This window comes from Cyclopterus lumpus, chromosome 11 (assembly GCF_009769545.1).
Source record: "Cyclopterus lumpus isolate fCycLum1 chromosome 11, fCycLum1.pri, whole genome shotgun sequence".
Classification (NCBI taxonomy): domain Eukaryota; kingdom Metazoa; phylum Chordata; class Actinopteri; order Perciformes; family Cyclopteridae; genus Cyclopterus; species Cyclopterus lumpus.
Window position 1 is genome coordinate 12,927,600 of NC_046976.1, and position 17,495 is coordinate 12,945,094.

General features: G+C 41.5%; 2 protein-coding genes across 6 annotated transcripts; one reads left to right on the forward strand and one right to left on the reverse strand.

Annotated features, from left to right (window-relative positions):
* Position 1: 1 nt before the first annotated feature.
* Positions 2-7,078, reverse strand: oxnad1 (oxidoreductase NAD-binding domain containing 1). 5 transcript variants are annotated; one of them, XM_034545831.1, is made up of 9 exons: positions 6,930-7,078; positions 6,624-6,727; positions 6,338-6,432; positions 5,772-5,847; positions 5,536-5,639; positions 3,426-3,567; positions 1,695-1,940; positions 1,435-1,543; positions 2-1,238 (listed from the first exon to the last, which is right to left on the reverse strand). In XM_034545831.1, exons 3-9 carry the CDS (start codon positions 6,424-6,426, stop codon positions 1,081-1,083), a joined length of 924 nt encoding a protein of 307 aa, XP_034401722.1. In that variant the 5' UTR covers positions 6,427-6,432; positions 6,624-6,727; positions 6,930-7,078; the 3' UTR covers positions 2-1,080. The 5 variants fall into 5 exon arrangements, with proteins under 5 accessions (XP_034401722.1, XP_034401723.1, XP_034401721.1 ...); XM_034545832.1 differs by lacking the exon at positions 6,624-6,727; XM_034545830.1 differs by lacking the exon at positions 6,624-6,727 and having other exon boundaries at positions 6,338-6,436.
* Positions 7,079-13,164: 6,086 nt separating this feature from the next.
* Positions 13,165-15,551, forward strand: LOC117738566 (proline-rich protein 15-like protein). The gene is made up of 2 exons (XM_034544441.1): positions 13,165-13,552; positions 14,275-15,551. The coding sequence occupies exon 2, from the start codon at positions 14,295-14,297 to the stop codon at positions 14,670-14,672; it is 378 nt and encodes a 125-aa protein (XP_034400332.1). The 5' UTR covers positions 13,165-13,552; positions 14,275-14,294; the 3' UTR covers positions 14,673-15,551.
* Positions 15,552-17,495: the final 1,944 nt, after the last annotated feature.

The following is a 17,495-nucleotide window of genomic DNA, read 5'->3' on the forward strand; positions in this document are numbered from 1 at the left end:
ATTGACTCAATTTCTTTTATTTCCTTTAAATCGCACAAACCGTTTTCCTCATGAGGAGGAAACGCAAAAAAAAACAAAACTAAAATGAGTCTCGACCACGTAACCCCCACTGGGACACGACAACAAGACGCTCGTAACCATCTCCAAGGGACGCTCAGTGATCCAAGCCCCTCAGAGACCACCTGGAGGTTCCATTACAGTGCCCCATGGGACACTCACTCCACCACCAGACCAGAATCGTTTATGGGTTTGTGGTTGTGTGTGATTGAGTAAAATGTATGTTTGCCAGATAAGCACTGTGCATGTACAAGTGTGTGAGAGAGGCAGGGACACTGGCCAATATGTGGGAGATTGGAAGGTTTTTCACGCTAAAAATACTCTTGGTATGAAGTTTGCATGAGAATAAAAAAACAATTGCTTCAATGCAACTCAGTCAAACTCAGCCAAATCAGATCAACTAAAATCTTCAGTTCTGCAAATAAATAAATTACACACACACTAAATATAGTTTAACACACAACCCCTCCCATAAATCTACGTGTCATTTTTACACTCTACACTGAGCCTTTACGCAGCTAACTCCTGGCAAGGAAGTGTTTCTGAAAAAGGACAAATTATTGCTTCAAGACTTGCTTGCATAGGAAAATTACTGCAACATCACTTCTTAATTAGTTTGAGCAAAACTTCACTCAAGCAAATACACTGGAAAAGAGATCTGATACGAAGATGTGTAACAGCTGTGAAAAGTGATGTGTCTGTCATACACAAAGAGTTGCAGATTTGTTGAAATATTTAGCAGTGAGCTGAATGATGTCTTGCTTAAATTGAGGTTTTACAGTCGGCGCAGGCCTCCTTTATAAGAAATTAAACTCCTCTCTGGTCTACTGCGAGTCAGCTGCTCGCTTTAGAGTGGGCGGTCCAAGTGGCCAAGCGCAGATCAGGCACATGTTGCAGTGATCAGAGGTTGAATTTCCTCATTTCAATGTCCTTTATCACTGGAATATTTCACTTGGCTTCCAGTCTCACCGTACCCCATACTTCCTTCTCATGAGGGAGGTTTCTGAGAATCCTAAAAAGGTTCTACCACCATTTCTCGAAGAGGATTCTATCTTTCGGGAGTCCGAAGTCCATGAGGGTTTTTGAAAGTGCTTCTATCATGGGCCGGGGCCCACACAGGAAACACAAAGTCCTCTGCGGATCCACATGAGCCTGCAACTCCTCTTCTGTGATTCTCCCGCCTGCGGAGACACAAGGGAAGTCAATCTATCTATCAAGGCTCACTTCTTTGTCTCCCACGTTGAGGTTTGATAGAACCTGTTCTGCATGACGACGGAGATAAATCAACAACTACAGGCTGTGGCAGAATGTGACAGTCACTAAATCATCCCTGCATGCAAAGAAAAGTGTAGGTGTGCGCGCACGGGCATGACTTACGGTTGATAAATGGCTGGAGGTGCGAGTCGACATCTGTGCTCTGTTGCGTGACGTGGAGGTCACAGGAGAGCTTGTCAGGGAACTCCCGACACGCCTCGATGATGGAGCTCTGGGAACACAGACGGTAGGTAGTTTAGGTCCTTACACACCCGCCCATATATTCCAATCATACATGTGGACACTGTTGCGTGTGCAGCTCGCAGAGATATCCAGGAGTTAAAAAAAAAAAAATCAGTGTCCTAAACTTCCTGTGAAGATACCTTGAAGAGCAGTTCCTGGGTGTTCTTGGCGCTGTAGCAGAGATGAGCAGAGCCAATCTTGTAGTCCCGCCCACCAGATGCCTGGTTGAGATGCAGCAGACCGGCTGTGTGCAACAGGATTGAGTACAAGGGGTTGATCCCGACGCCGCCGGCCACCAGCAGCAAATCTATGGAGGGGTCAGAGGGCGCCGGGTTGAAGACGAAGTCCCCGCCAACACGCATGGCCACTCGGGAGCCCACTGTACACTGAGAGGAGAGATAGCAGCGGACTTTAATGGGTAATTTAGACACATTTCTCTTTGCTCAGTAGCTGAAATACACCTTTTGACATAAATTCCATAAAAGGGATACAGTATCCCTTTAAGTACATCAGAGACAAGCTTCAGGAAACAAACACTTTGAGGTCAGCTGTGTTACGGTGAAAGCAATTTCACAAGTTGTGCAGAGACGCTCTTTTAAAAAAAGCAGAAAAAAAAGCAGACAAATAAACCGTCATCTGCTCTTTTACACATGTGAGCGCACACACAAACACACACACACACACGTAATAATGCTGGCATTCTTAATCTGCTGTTGTGGTCCTTACACTATTCCTGCTCACGGAGAGGAGTCAGAGCGCAATATCAAACAAAAAGGATCATCAAACGATGCCAGAGCAGAGCGCTGCAAGTCTCAGAGTGCTCAAACACTGCGTTCTGATACTTATATTTACACAAGGCATGGTAGCTCAAAGCTATTTATTAGGGCGCATCATAAACCACAGAAGCTGCAAACAAACACGCAGAGTACAGACATGGAAGGGAAAGGCAAGCAGGAAGGATACATGATTCATATTTACACAACCACTCGCATTAGTACGACTGACGAATGATTAAATCAGATACAGTTTGGAGAAAATTCTTGCAGACAAAATACAACTTTTTGCACCAAGAATAGTTTTATATATTTGTATTACCTTTATTTATACATTCACACAACCATTGTAAACCTTTATTCACCCTGTCAGCTTGCTCTACACACACTACACACAAACTTCTCTTGAGTTTTTAGCTTCATTATCATAATTCTACTTCAGAACTACTGAGCAGGCAATTTTAAAATGTGCTGAGTCACTTTAAATAACCCTTGACGGCAATTATACATGATTGAAAAACATCAGGGGGTCATATGGCTATTGGCAAACGACACCTAAAAGAAAATTATGAAACTGATTATGATTTAATTGGTTTAATTAACTAAATGTTCACTAGGGAGTGTTTCGCTAGCTGTTAATATAACCTTTGAGTACAGGTAGATGCTCACCGCTTCTGCAAATCTAAAATATATATATATATATATATATATATATATATATATATATATATATATATATATATATGATTTTCCATTTTTTCTCACTTCCCTTTTTAGAATAACCATAGGTGTGATTATGTGGCAGTCTTCATTTCCTAACTATAACACCAAAACCATTTCTCAACACCTTGATCGCTCCACTCGTTCTCTTTCTGCACCTCACCTTCACACTTCTTCTCCGTCTCCCTCGTGCAGACACTAGCAATGTAATCTTCCGAAAACATTAGACAGCCACGTGGATGACCAGATATACTTTTCTAGAATTCCGACCCATTGGCAATAATCTTTTCAAATAAACGTTCAATAATTTCCCCAGGAAAAAACAACCACTTTCTTTTTATTTGGGGAATTTGCATTATCGTACTCTGCTCTACTCACCATGGTGTGGATCCAGTGTGCTGGAGGGTGTTTGGTGTATTTGACGGCCAATTCAACAACGCCCTCTTTCTGCAGCAAACCCGGGCAGGAGCACATGGAGAAACCTCCCACCGTCTCCACGCCGGGGATGAAGAAATCCACCCTGCACACACACAATTCATTATTTAATTAATTAGTCAACTCGTTTATTTATTTAAGTGGATGTTTGAAAATGATTATCCATATCTAGACTAAAACCTGTCAAGTTATGTTATATATGTATTCATGATATAATGTTTATCACTGCAGGGAATAAAACTATTTAGTTATAAAAATATGTATTCCAGTGGTTGAAATTGGCTCCTATACTTTACTCTAACATGAAAATATTATGCCTGAGAATGGAAGGTTGTTTTGACATTATACACGTTATAAACAATAATAACCATTAGTCTTTTCATACAAAAGTCATGCAATTCTGATTGGAAATATAGCTTATATCAGATTTCTAAACAGTTAATTCAAGAGTAAAAACATGCTGAACTGAGGTTAAGGGTGGCGACCTTTGACCTTAATTGAGGTGGCAGCCTGTTCCAGAAAGCAAGTAGAACAAACCCAAACCAGATGGAAAGTTGCCTGCTAGTTAACCTATACAAAGTGTAGCAGCCCAGTCTTACACCCAATGTAGTGCCATTTGTCTGTCAACAAGTACGACGAGTAGAAAACCCCCAGAAGAAAACAGCAATACTTAACAGGTGGGCAAATGTTCCAACAACACAATGACCCACTGTTACGCTGGAGAGAAACACTGACTTCACAACTCTCGGAGGCCTCATGAATATGGATCTGCTGTGAAGATGCACACATATGTTCCACCCACCCCCACTCCCACCCCCACCAACACCACCTCCTCCTCCTCCTCCTCCTCCTCTTCCTCCACCTAGAGACGAACAACTAAACAGTCTCGTTTCTCTGAAATACTGAAAGTCGAGGATTTCCATCTATTTCCATTCATTATCAGTTGCTGCAGTGTAATGCCTCCCGACTACCGCCCACCTACAGTATGGGCTCATGTACATAAACTGCATGTGCAGGGTACTAATTAACATTGACAGAAAGAAAGCTCTACCCTCATCGTTAACTTGCTGTTAGGACTATAAGGGAGTCACTGAAAGTTACCTTGCAAGGTAAAACATTTCTTAAAGTCATGCGCCACTCATAAACAAGCCGTTTAAGTCTCAAACACCTTCAAGTCAAAGCTACAAGAGTGCATGCAACCCGGTGAAGATGGCAGTTACCTTCACTAGTCTACGAGCTCATCCAGTCCCCATCTATATGGCTCATCCTTACTTGAGAAAAGGCTAAATAATTCACAAGCTTTGATTTTTCTTTGAGCTGAAGTGATACATTCCTGAACAACAACGTTTCGTTTTTTATCAACATTAATCTTGAGCTGTCGTCCATGTCGACTGTCGGATTGTAAACTTATTTTTCCTCTAAAAAGATTATGTGAGAAAGGAAAAAGTCTGGCAAAGCAAACACAATACCACCCCTGTGTGGTTACTATGAGTAATGCGTCACTGCCAAGGGCACCAGAGGGCTGTTTCATAAAGCTCAGGCGGTAACTTAGACCTTAGACCTAGTTTGGCAGGTCCTCCTTATTTTGGTTTCATGAAGACAGTGTTACTTTGGTAACTCCTTTTGCAATGTCGGCAGAACGGGGAGAACATGGGGGTTCATCCAAAGTTGGTTTTATTAATTTGTCTTAACAAGAGGGGTCCCAAAATGTGTCTTAAAAAACACATCTACGCCAGAATAACTTTCTCACTTCTCTTAGTCTCATTAGGCAAAGCGATCTGGGCTCATATTTAAAAACAAAAGTGAACATGCGCTGTCAGCCGTCAAAAAATTGATAACTACATATGAGAATATTGGATGTAAATGCAGTCACCTTTCATGTTTCTTTTTGATTGATAATTCATCTGTACAACAGCTGAGCACCTCAACAATGTGGTTTTATCTCAAACGTAACCCGTCTTGTGTCACAACACAATGTGACCATGCTCCTTAATGTGATAAATATTATTATTATTTATTTTTTACAGTCTGAGTTGATATTGAGTTAACTCACCATTGTCCTGCTTTGAAGCTGAAGTCTGGGCTGACAGCTATTCTCAAACGTTTCACCGTCTCCGACTCATCCGTGATGCCACACACCTGAGCTGGATACAGATCCTGCGTTTGGCACACACACATACACACGCATTAATGACCTTAGGGTTGACTGTCAGCAAATTACCGTAAAAGGTGGCACAGGCAGTGGATACAGCCAAAATTAATGTATTCGACTAGAAAATATCAACTTACATTTTGTCTGTAGTTGCTCGCTGTTTTCTCTAGATGGTCCACTGATGTTTGCCTTTTGGAGGACATATTTCTTCTTCTAAAAAAAAAAAAAAAAGGAGGTTGTTTTTGTAACATTTTTTTGTATCTTAAACATTCTCGATAGTCGTAGAATATTTAACTACAAGTGGACTTTGCTCTCCTTCTTAGCAAGCATCAACACACCTGGGCCAGTTCACCTAAATTATAACTCACACCAAATTGTGTTTAGCCATGTTGATATTTTTGGTTTTCACACGTTGGCCATTTACATTTCTGCTTTTGCCCCAATATAAACAGAGGAAAGTAACCTTTTGTGTTCAAGCTGTCGGCAAACATCTGAGGAGCTGCTTCACATACAATCTAAACTATGGTCTGGCGCTTTAAGCCCAAACACACGTTGACACCTGGTCGGTAAAGTAACACGCATTCCCCTGGATGATGTCACATGATCGACCCCTTTGCCGTCAGTGTCCACGGGGCATCAGGAGTGAGCAGCCAGGACAGCAGAAGATAAAGAACACGGCCGGTACTTTCCAGATTGAACTCACTTCGTGGGGCCCGGCAGCCGGCAGCAGCGGAGCAGACTCGGCTGAACGAAGCGTCGGGCAGCGGAGGACAAGAAGCAACGGGAGCCCATCGCGACCTGTCTGACATCAGAAAAGACCAGAAACAAGAGGCGTTAGTTGTCCAGGCCGACACCTGTCATACGAGGCACATGTCACGTGCTCTTTTCTTGTGGATCGATAGATCCCTCGTGCAGCGGAGCCCCTCAACAACAATGCAGCTGAAACGTCACCCCCTCTTGGTTGTATGACACCCCAGCACCCAACTCACGGAACAATCCAGTATAGTGTCAAGTCAGAGCGTTTTCCAGGTCGGTGAAGTTAACGGCTACATCACCAAACGTGCCTCAGGACGTCAGCTTTCATAATGCCCTTCTGGGGGACGAGGATGCCAGGAATAAGAGGAAGGTGGATCCCAAATGTCAGCTGATTACTGATCAAGAACTCGCTACACTGTGATCATCTTCAACTGAGTTTGACCTCCTTCGTCACGCCGGTGGTGAGCTAGCTCGCTAAAGCTCCCGGCTAAACGATGCCGGTTTGTTATTTAACGCATACTGCGAGCTGCTCTTCTTACCGAGATGAGCCGGAAGTCGTTTTTTTTTTGTCAAGAGATATTCATATTTCTCTTCGGAGTAACATTGGTCATCATGTTTAACGTGCCAGGACTCCACTGATGTTTTCTTCTTGGACCCCGGACTGTAGCTAAAGTCTTCTTCTACGGCGCGGAGCGCTTCAACGTAATGCAGCAGCGCCCTCCTCTGGCGCGTTGGAACATGGACACACACGTCCACACAGGCGCGCGCACGTTTAAAGTTGCGCCAATCAATATTTTAATGTTAGTAATTAGTGTCTGTTGTTATATTATTATATATTTTAATCTTAGTAATTAGTGTCGTTTGTTATTTTATTATAGATTTTAATCTCAGTAATGAGTGTCCTCAACTCATTGGTTTGGTTTTATAGCCTCTTGAAATCAAACATGTCTGTCTAAATGCATCGCTCACTTAAATGTCAGCTCTTTTTCCAGGTAAACGTGTAGGTCTTTTTAGATTAAAGCATTAAAATGTGTAAAACAACCCAACACGTGGTTCTGGTAAGTCTGTACCTCTGGCAGCATTGACATCACAATATTTCACTGAAGTCTGAAGTGTAAAAAACAGTTGATTAAGAATCTAATTTGGCTCCACCTGGTGGTCAAATAACAGAAGTGAGATCAGCTTGACACTTTTCTCAGGATGCTACTTGGGTCAGATTTTCTAAAGTGTAGATATCAGAGCTTACACTCTGACTCTCATATATGACCCTGTTTCTCTAAGTTAGTGGATATTTCCACTGCTACAATGATTGATTTCACTATTCCTTGATGTTGGAGAAAAGTGTGAAAATTGAAGCTTTCTTTTTTATTTATATATTGGAACATGAGAAGTTATCACGCTATATAAGCGCTATTGTGAACGTGTTGTATCTTGTAGTGATTAATGGGATTGTTTGTAAAATGTAAGGTATTCAGTGGTTAAAGTAAGTCCACAAGAGCATCAGGCCTGAGTACTTGTTGCATGTTATGTTGCTTTGTAGTTATGTGTCTTTACTTCTGCAGTTAGGAAATGTTAGAGTAGAACTATAATGACACGGCTCCGAGGCAAAGGCTACACGGGCTGGTGTACGATGAAAGGTACAACTTAAATAGGACAGTTTCACATTCACCATGTAACAGTGTAGTTTAAGGTCGAGGGTTTGGTAATCGGTGAGTCATAAGTACAGTTTATTCAACCAAATATGTGGGTGCGCATAGCTGCATGTCGGTTAAGAGCAAGAAAGACAGAGAAAATGTCCAGTAAAGGTAAGATTCCTTTCTGCATTCCTGACAGTTTCCTCTTCAGCGTCTGAAGCTCAGATAGTTCACTCACTGTTTGATTCCTCCGACAGGCACAGTGGAAAACCGGCCAAACCGTACAATCCTCAAACGGCACACAATGTAATACATCGAAACTCATTACCTGCCCAACCCAAATGCTCTGGACTGTTTCATTGTTTAGTTAGTAAAATTCCACATTCCTATTATACCCATATTACCATCAGCTAGGACATGTGTGCACTTTTCAATCTAACTTTTATTTCAGACTCAAGGTCCAGATAGAACAAAGCATTAAATAGAATAAAATATATACAAAATCACAAGTAAAATACATAGACCTACGAATGCCTTATAAATAGACAGATGTACCAATGTCTCCACAGCTGGACTGGTAGCGCGTAGAAGTAAACTTTATGTTTGATAAAACCAAGATTATTTCATTTTCGGTGTCATCAACCTGGCAGATACATTGATACGTAAGATTTCTTAAAACAGCTTGGAAAGTATTAACTCCTGCAGCCACAAACATTTCACTGGCACTACTCTATCTCTGTCTCTTCAGTAATATTCTCATGGCATCATTATAAGCTACTTGAAGTCTCTGTGAGCTTGCTTTTTTGTAATTAGACCTCAAGTGTGCATGGAGAGAGGTGTGCAAAAGGCTCTAAACAGAGACATCTTCACTCCATCTGTACACACACTAAACTTGCATGAGAGAACGTTCGCTTGTGCATTAATCCTATTGCCTATAGATATTTTCATCATCGGTCATCTGTTCAGTAATAAAATGTCCAATATATTTTACCTTATCACAGACACTGAGGTAATTATCAGACAATTTGAAGTCAGGGAATTGTACACTTTTATCCTCTTTGGTTCTATAGATCAAGATGGCCCTCTTACTGACATTGTATTTGATGTCATTTTCCATACCATATACAGTACATACAGTAATGAGCTGCTGGAGACCAGCAGTATTGCCAATCATGCACCCAGTATTATAGGCTTTAAACTGCTTGGACAGATCAGCAATATATAGATTAAAAAGAACTGGGGGCAATATCCCCCCTGGTCGGACACCATTGCTGACCCCACATGGGGCTGAGACACATTTTCTCACAATGTGTTTGGGGACACCTCTTTGACTAAATGTTGCAAACAACTTTGATTGATGATTAACACGATCAAAAACGTTGGAGGCATCAATAAAACACACGAGAACGGATGACTTTTGACCTCTATATTTGCTGACAATTTCCTTAGGTATATATATATATATATATATATATATATATATATATATATATATATATATATATATATGCACACAAGTCAGTGCCATGTTTGGCCAAACTGGTTATATGTGGAGTGAATACAACTCATTTAATCTGTCCAACATTCTTTCTAGGTATTTTGACTGTGAGGTGCCCTGAAAGTGTTTGTGCTGTCAGAGACCGACAGTAAACCAGTTCCGTGTGTGTTACTATCTTTAGATACAGTAGCTGCTCACTTCCTTTGAGAGGTCTTTGTGAGACGACTCTACCGGTCCAACTGGCTGCCTTCCTGCTCTCTTTCCCAGAGCCGGCACGCCACGGCTCAACCTGTTGTTCAATGCTGCACAGTGACGGATATGTTCAGGTTTATCACGTCCCAATGACTTACTGGGCTCATACGCACAGGGCACATGCGTGATGCAAACACATTACCGTCATCACACACACACACACACACACACACACACACACACACACACACACAAATGCGTAGACGGGCGCACATAGTTTGATCTGTGGGCATCTACGTCAACATAAACATGGCTGACTGAGTCACTTTGTGTTTAGTGTGTTTCTAAATCTGTCTCAGCCTATGAACATGCAATTAGAAGCTATTTATAAGGATCAGAATCAGGCCTTTTTGAGATTTACAAATAATGATTGCATGCTGATAATTATTAGATACCAGTTATTAACAATAAATAAAAATGAAAATGTTACTTCCTGTATCTGCGATATATAGGAAAACAATATATATGTTTTTACACTTGAGAGTCCAAAAGTGTTTGTTTTTTACTTCAGATGTTCAGATACACATTTGTATTTTGAAGTTATCAATGGAATGAAGAGACAGAAACGGATACGGGTGGAGAGTATTGCCTTATTATGCAATCACTGGTTCAATGTCTCTCTTCGTCACTTTGTTTTGTACACACATTGTACACATGCCTCTCAGTCTCAGTGGGCAAACGCTCCGCTTTCACCTTGAGGAAATCCCTCAGTCAAAACATATTCAATGAGACATCTGTCTCTGCATACATTTCTTCTTTATCTGCATGGCGTGGTTGGAGTTAATGATCAACTTCCAGAGAGACTAAAGTGTTGTGTGTGTTTGTGGAGAGGAAAGCAGATTTGGGACCGAGGCAGAGTAAAACTGAGAGGTGATATGAAAAGAAAACATCTGGTGACCTTGATGCTGATGCTGGCTACGGTGAGGAGGACAGCAGGACCTATTGAAGTTTATTATCTATTATTTAAAGTATTCATCAGGGAACAAATGTCAAACACGGCAAAGATGAACAGATTCCAGTTTTTAAATGTAAAGATCTATCTTTATTTTCTTCTAATAAAATGCAATATATTTGGGTTTTTAAACGGTTGGTGTGACAATACTAATAGTCCCTGTCTTTGGGTCGGAAAGAAATCAGATGAGCAATTTTCAGATATTTCACTTCCCAAGCAATTCATATATTTATCAGAAAAGATCCAACCGATTAATTCACAATGAAAATAATTATTAGTCGCAGCACTAGATCGTTAATCTGAAGGGGGTCATCTGGCTCTGGTCTCCAGTGTGTATTCATGTGTTTATATATCCATAGCACCTGAGTGTGCAGGATAATAATAATAATAATAATAATAATAATAATAATAATAATAATAATGCACAATGAAGGGCAGCGTTCTGTGTGTGGTGGAGAGAGGAAAAGACTCCGCAGAGTTTTGACTATGGGAGATACGAGGAGAGGGAGTCCCCCAGGTATGCAAGCCACCAGCTGCTGAATGAGAGAGAGAGAGAGAGAGGCGGCTCACATTCCTGTTGCCACAACAACTTTCCCTCTAAACTTTGGAGGAGGAAGAGAAAAGGCATTACCTGATCCGCCCCCCCCCCCCCCCCCCCCCCCCCCCCCCCCCCCCCCCCCCCCCCTCCCTCCCTCTCTCCTGCCTGTTTCTACTCTGTTCTCAGACTTTGTGTCTTTCACAGAAGCCATTTGCTAATAAAACGCTCACCAAGACAAACCAGTCAGCTCAGGGAGATGTCTTGTCCTCAGCTGACACTTTGAAAGTTGTCTCTAACACAATCTAGAGTCCCATTTGTGATATTTATTAATCCTAATGAGAATAATGAACAATATGTCCCAATCCGCTATAAAGCTCCGATCATAATTCAGTGGATTTATAAGTGGTGAATGCTTCATTGTTTGTGATGAAGTGTGTATTGTAAACATGTGATTGTGTTGAAGATGTGCACCTCGATAATGTTCTTATTTCGATGACGTTTGTATTACTGACATTTTGCAGTTTGACATAATGTGCGTGTTGGGTTTATATCATGTTTTCATAATGAGGCTGTGGACAAAAGTATAACTTGAGCCATGTTGAGAAAAAAAGACGTTTGGCTTCTCATAAAACATGCTTTGTCTTTATAGCTTTAGAGCATCAAGAAAAGGTGCAGGACACGTGGATCAATATTCATTTAACTTGTGGTGGAAGAAGTATCCAGATGCTTTACTAAAGTAAAAGTAGAAATACACAATAACACAAGAAAACACAAATACTCTGTTGAACTAAAAATCATGTATTGCATAATACAACTCAAGTTATAGTACAACATTATCAGCAAAATGTCCTTACATATGAAAAAAGAGGCACATATGTGTTATTGATATTGATGCGTTCCTGTGAAAGTGTCTCTTTACCCTAATAGCTGGTCCAGGTGGAGCTTAATAGCACTTTCCACCACTTCCAATATTATAATAACCATCAATTACTTAATATCAAATGACTGTTAAAGCTTATTAGACTCATATTACGTTTATGGATGGATAAAGGACAGATTTCTCAACCTTGCAACCCAAAATGTATATTGAACATATGTATTAAAAAAAAACATGAACATTTAATTTATTAGACAACTTCATAGGCGTAATACAAATCCTAGTTAACATTTTCTAATTGTTTCAAGAAATCCTATACTACAGTCACAACTGAGAGTTGTCCTCTTTAAACATCTGTATGTATGTCTGGATATATGTTACTGTATAAATACTGGGCTGTATGTCCTGTTGTGTCCTCCAGACGGACTGACTGTCTGACTGACAGAGAGCTCCATGAAACTGACCCCATCCAGAATTGGACTTGAAAGTATAGTGTCAGGACCAGCAGACACATTGTGTAGAGTCATGCTTGGCAAGTATAGCCAGCAGGTGAAACTGGCGCCAGGACTAACTGCTTCCCCTCACACAATGTAAAGTTACAACAGCAACAATTACACGTCTAGTGCAGTAAAATTATTTCAAAAGTCCCCTGACTTTGTCTGGTCGCACGCCCCCTCCGGCCTCTATTAAACCTTGGAGCCACCATGGTGCTGAGTAACCTGCAGCCTATTCTATTTGGGGTATTAATAACATGTTATTGAATATACAATTCCCTTTCATTCCTTTGCATGACAACGTATATGTCAGTGTGCCTAACAGAACTGGGCGTCCAGAATTGGAGCATAATTTGGCTCTCTGGCTGGGGTTGGGTTCAGGTGATACAAAGGGCCCTTCTTTTAAAAACTCTGTCGCTGAAGAGGCGCAAGCTCCCATGGGGTATGTTGCCACGCAACCACAAGCCCCGCCCACCATCATAATACGTTCACCTGAGCGAGAGCTCACGTGACCGACCCTGAGCGTTCATCCAGTCAGGAGTGAGGACAGGTACTCCAAGAGGAGAGTTTCGGAGGCGGAAACCTGCTGATTCAGTGGAAGAATAAAAGTGTCAATTCGTTTGTAATATTCTTAAGAATTGCATTAGAAGAGTAGAGTAGAGAGGTTTTAGACGAGAGCAACCGGAGAAACATTAAAGATGCAAGGAGGTGGGAGATGCAACGCGGCAAGACACCTGCTAGTGCGTAATATGGATACTGCTGCTCCGGTCTCTTGAGGGACCGCTGTCACTACTCCACCACTGAAGAAGACACTGACCTGGTCCGTGGATTTACATCCCAGAACAAGCAAGAGTGTGACATTTACACTTTGCTCCGGGTCGTTTTGAGTGTCCACACACTGCACCACAGTAGCTCAGGTAAGAGTTAAAGCCTTGCTTTGCGCATTGTTCACCTGTGAATCACTCCTTAGGTTTGCTCCTCTGTTCTCACGACTCAATAAACCAGTTTTACAAAGAAGGCAATACTGGTTATTCTCATGGATTAGCTGGGAAGACGTTGTTTTACCAGTGGAAAATCTCGACTAGAGGATAAATTAAAGCAAATCATGATATTCAAACAGAAAATAGGATTTGTGATGATGTTGAGGGCGATGATGAATGTTACATTAATGTGTCAGTGCAATATTTAATCACACCAAACACATGCAGACACCATTTTTAAGATAAGATAAGATAAAGATATAAGATTATTACTTTATTCATCCCCAGGGGGAAATGTCGTGAAGCAGCAGCAAACATGTTTACATATATGCAATACAATGAAATAAAATAGCAGGGCAGGACATATTACATTTAAGAATTTAAATAATAAAGGAAATGAAAAAAATTAAAGTGTATGCAGTGTATATAAAGTGAAAGCGGTGCAAGGTTTATTGATGTTCATTTGAGGAGGATCTGGCCAGAGGTGATTTATTGTTCAGTCTTATTGGGATAGTTTGATGTTTTACTAGAAATTAGAGAGGAGCCAGTTGAGAAACAGGAAGACCTCACAGATGAGATCACATGCCTTAAAATAATAATTCTGATGCAGAGGAGAAGATCTCAGCTGAATTACTGACAGCATGTGTTCCCTGTTCCAGTGCCCTCCCTGCAGTCAAAGATGACAGAGAGGACCCCGTGGTGGAAGGCCTTCCTGCCAAAGAAGAAGAGCGGAGGCTCCAAGGACACCAGTTCATCCAACACCTTTGACGTGGACTTTGACCCTTTTGCACAAAATGAGAGGCAAAAAGACCCCGCGGCCTCCCAGACCGGCGGCGACCTGTCCCCGTCTCCTCAAGATTCCAGCAAGAGCTCCAGCATCCTCAGGGATGACACCTATGACGACTCCCACCTGGAGTCTGTCTTCAACGAGCAGACGTGTCGCAGGAACATGAAGGTGTCACGCTCAGGTCGATTCAAGGAGAAGCGGAGAGTGCGCTCCAGCCTTCCTTTACAGGAGACAGAGACTGTGGCTTCAGGGAGGGAGGACATGCGTTGACGGTGAGGAGGAGGAGACGATCAAAGACTGCTTTGTCTTGACAGATGCTTGAGGACAAGGAGAGGGATTTGAGCTCATGAAGCTGCTTCGTTCTCTTGAGAGAGACCAAGAGGTCTGCTGTGTGTTGGTGAAGATGGTGGTGATGAAGATGACAAGGTGCATTCAACTTTTAGCCCAATGTTGGAAACTTTTGCCAGAAGGCCACAGACACAATGATAAATGATCTGAAATGGATTATATTTTTTTCTGCAGGATGGTTACCGAACCATTTTGCCAACAATATCCCATAATCAAAGCTCAAAGAGATATATTATATTGCTGTAAACACGTAAGAGTCTTACAGTGTCCTTGTTTCAGTCAAGGACTGTGCCTTCAATTGGACAACTCATAAAATTACCCACAACCTGTTTAAGAAAAAAAAATGTTTTTTTGTGATATGCTTCTGGAAAACATAAGATGTGTACATTATTTCTATAATAATGATATTAAATGTTTGATAATGAAGGATATGTATAAGGCTCCTTATACAAAACATTGTTGATTCTAAAGTGTAAGGTGTAAAATGATTTCATAGTTATGTGTGAAAAGAAATCGGTTAGCGGAAGAAATTCATTGTGAGCAGCTTTTAGTCAAATGCACAACACTTGACAGGAAAATGCATAAACTACTTTTAATGAAGGATGACATCCAACATGTGTTATGACATGTTGGGTCCAGCTGAAGTAAGAAGCTACATTATATTGTGATATCAGCTGAATGAGATATGGCCATGTAACTAAAGAAGTGTGATCCAGATGTAGTTTTATTTGCAGGACTGCTGTATTTCAGACCACCTGTGAATACTTAAATGAAGGAAAAATATGATGAATAAAGATGATAACTGTGTGTGTATGTGCATGTGCTTTATTATCATATAAAATCACAAGCCAATGGCTCAACTTGGACAGTAGTGTTGTCCACTCTTGAGACTGTCCCTCACTGTCTTTAAATCGACACTGATAGAAGAAAGAGGAGCAGGAACCAAACATTGTACAGGTACATTACAAGAAAGTCTCATGAACACAGAAGTAAAAGCACTCCGCTCCTCTTGGCAGTCGTGTTGTTGCCTCGTCATCGCTTTACTGGAGGAGGCCAATGTGTGATGATCATTGTCTGAGAAAGACAAATACATGGAATGAATGCAAAGTGTCTGTCAAACTCAGGCTGAAGTTATAATGTTCTGCCACTTGAAGGGAGGAGCACGCCTGTATCGCTGCATTCCTTTGTCACTGTTGAGTTTTGAGGTGCGTGCACGGTTATGAGCAATGCGTCATTTAAAAAAAAGAAATCACCCAATAAATCTCAGATGTAAATCTAATTATAATTTCATTGTGTGAAACTGTTTCTTTGTTTGATCTGTTGATCATCTTTGATGAAGGATGAATTGCAACGGGACAGTTTCAACACAAGGGGGCGAACATGAGCAACCGTATAGTCGAAAAATAGAGTTGAGTGGATCTTTAAATAAATATTCTGAGTTGAAGAAAGTCCCGTCGAGTTCAGAAAAGTCCACATGGCTGCAGACCTCCTCGTCCCCTCAGTGCGAACCAGTTAGCATGGCCACTCATGACGTTGACTCTAGTCCACACTGGTGTAACTCAAGGGGAAGTCAAAGTTTCGGTTTAGGTGCGGCCTTGTGCCGTCCTGCAGGGCGCGCAATATGGAATAAACAGCCAGAGCCAGATGGAGACCGTTGTGCGCGAACACGCTTTATTTTCCAGCGTCTACTTAATGGACACCCGTGTGAGTGTAAAAAGGAAAAGTTTGTGGAACTTTTAGTTTTCGTCTGCCCAAACGCCGGATACGTGTTGTCCTCTCTCGTCTATAAATAAGGCGACGCAGAGCGCACGACGAGGTCAGTGTGCCGCGGTCTATCGCACTGAAGCTCGCTCTCTAACAGGTGGATTTCAGATATTTTGTTAAGGTAAGACACCGCTGCTGTCTGTTATTCACGCACAGTTGTATGTGACAGGTGGGAATTCTTATTTCTTTAAAAATATAATGTGATAGGGTTTCTATATACATGTTTATTAAAGCGCCTTGTCTTGTTACTTCATGGTGCATCAACTGTACCATGGCTTTATTGGATAGGTTTGAGACTCATGTTTGTTCCTTTTGAACACTTATTTGACAAAATAAGGAACATTTACGTCTAAAAGCAAAACATAAACAAATGTGTTATCCTATAAAGTGTTATTATTCATGCTAAAAACTCAAAAACTCAAATGTATTTATTTAGAATGTGGCTAGTGTGTGGCTCTCCATTCATTCATACAGTACAGATTCAGTACTGTGTCATCCTCAAGTCCGTCAGCTTCAGCTGGGGCTCCATGGTCTCAATCTGTTTGCGTGTCATTCACATAAACAAGTATAGAAATCGATGGTTAAGGCTGCAGCAGCTGCCACTTCCAGCTGCTTGTGTGTGCTTCAGGAATACAGCAGGAAGAACAAGACGTCCTAGAGTTCAAAGAAAAACAGCTGGTGTGAGAGGAGCATGTCCACTCACCTGTTCCAGTAGAGCTCAGCTAACCAGTGTCCAGCTTTGCCCCCTTTAAAGACTGACACTCGCGGTGTCACAGAGGCTGCTTGACACAGATATGACGATAGAAATAGCAACGGAGGACAGTCTGCCAGTTGCAGAGACTTGTACATGCACAAATGGGCAAAGACAGAGGGGGACAGAAACATAGAGGTTCAGCAAAAAAAAACGGTTCTGCTCTGCGCTTTATTAAATTGCTCAGGAGGAGCATGTGCAAAGTAAACGGAGAACCTCAGTGTGCACAA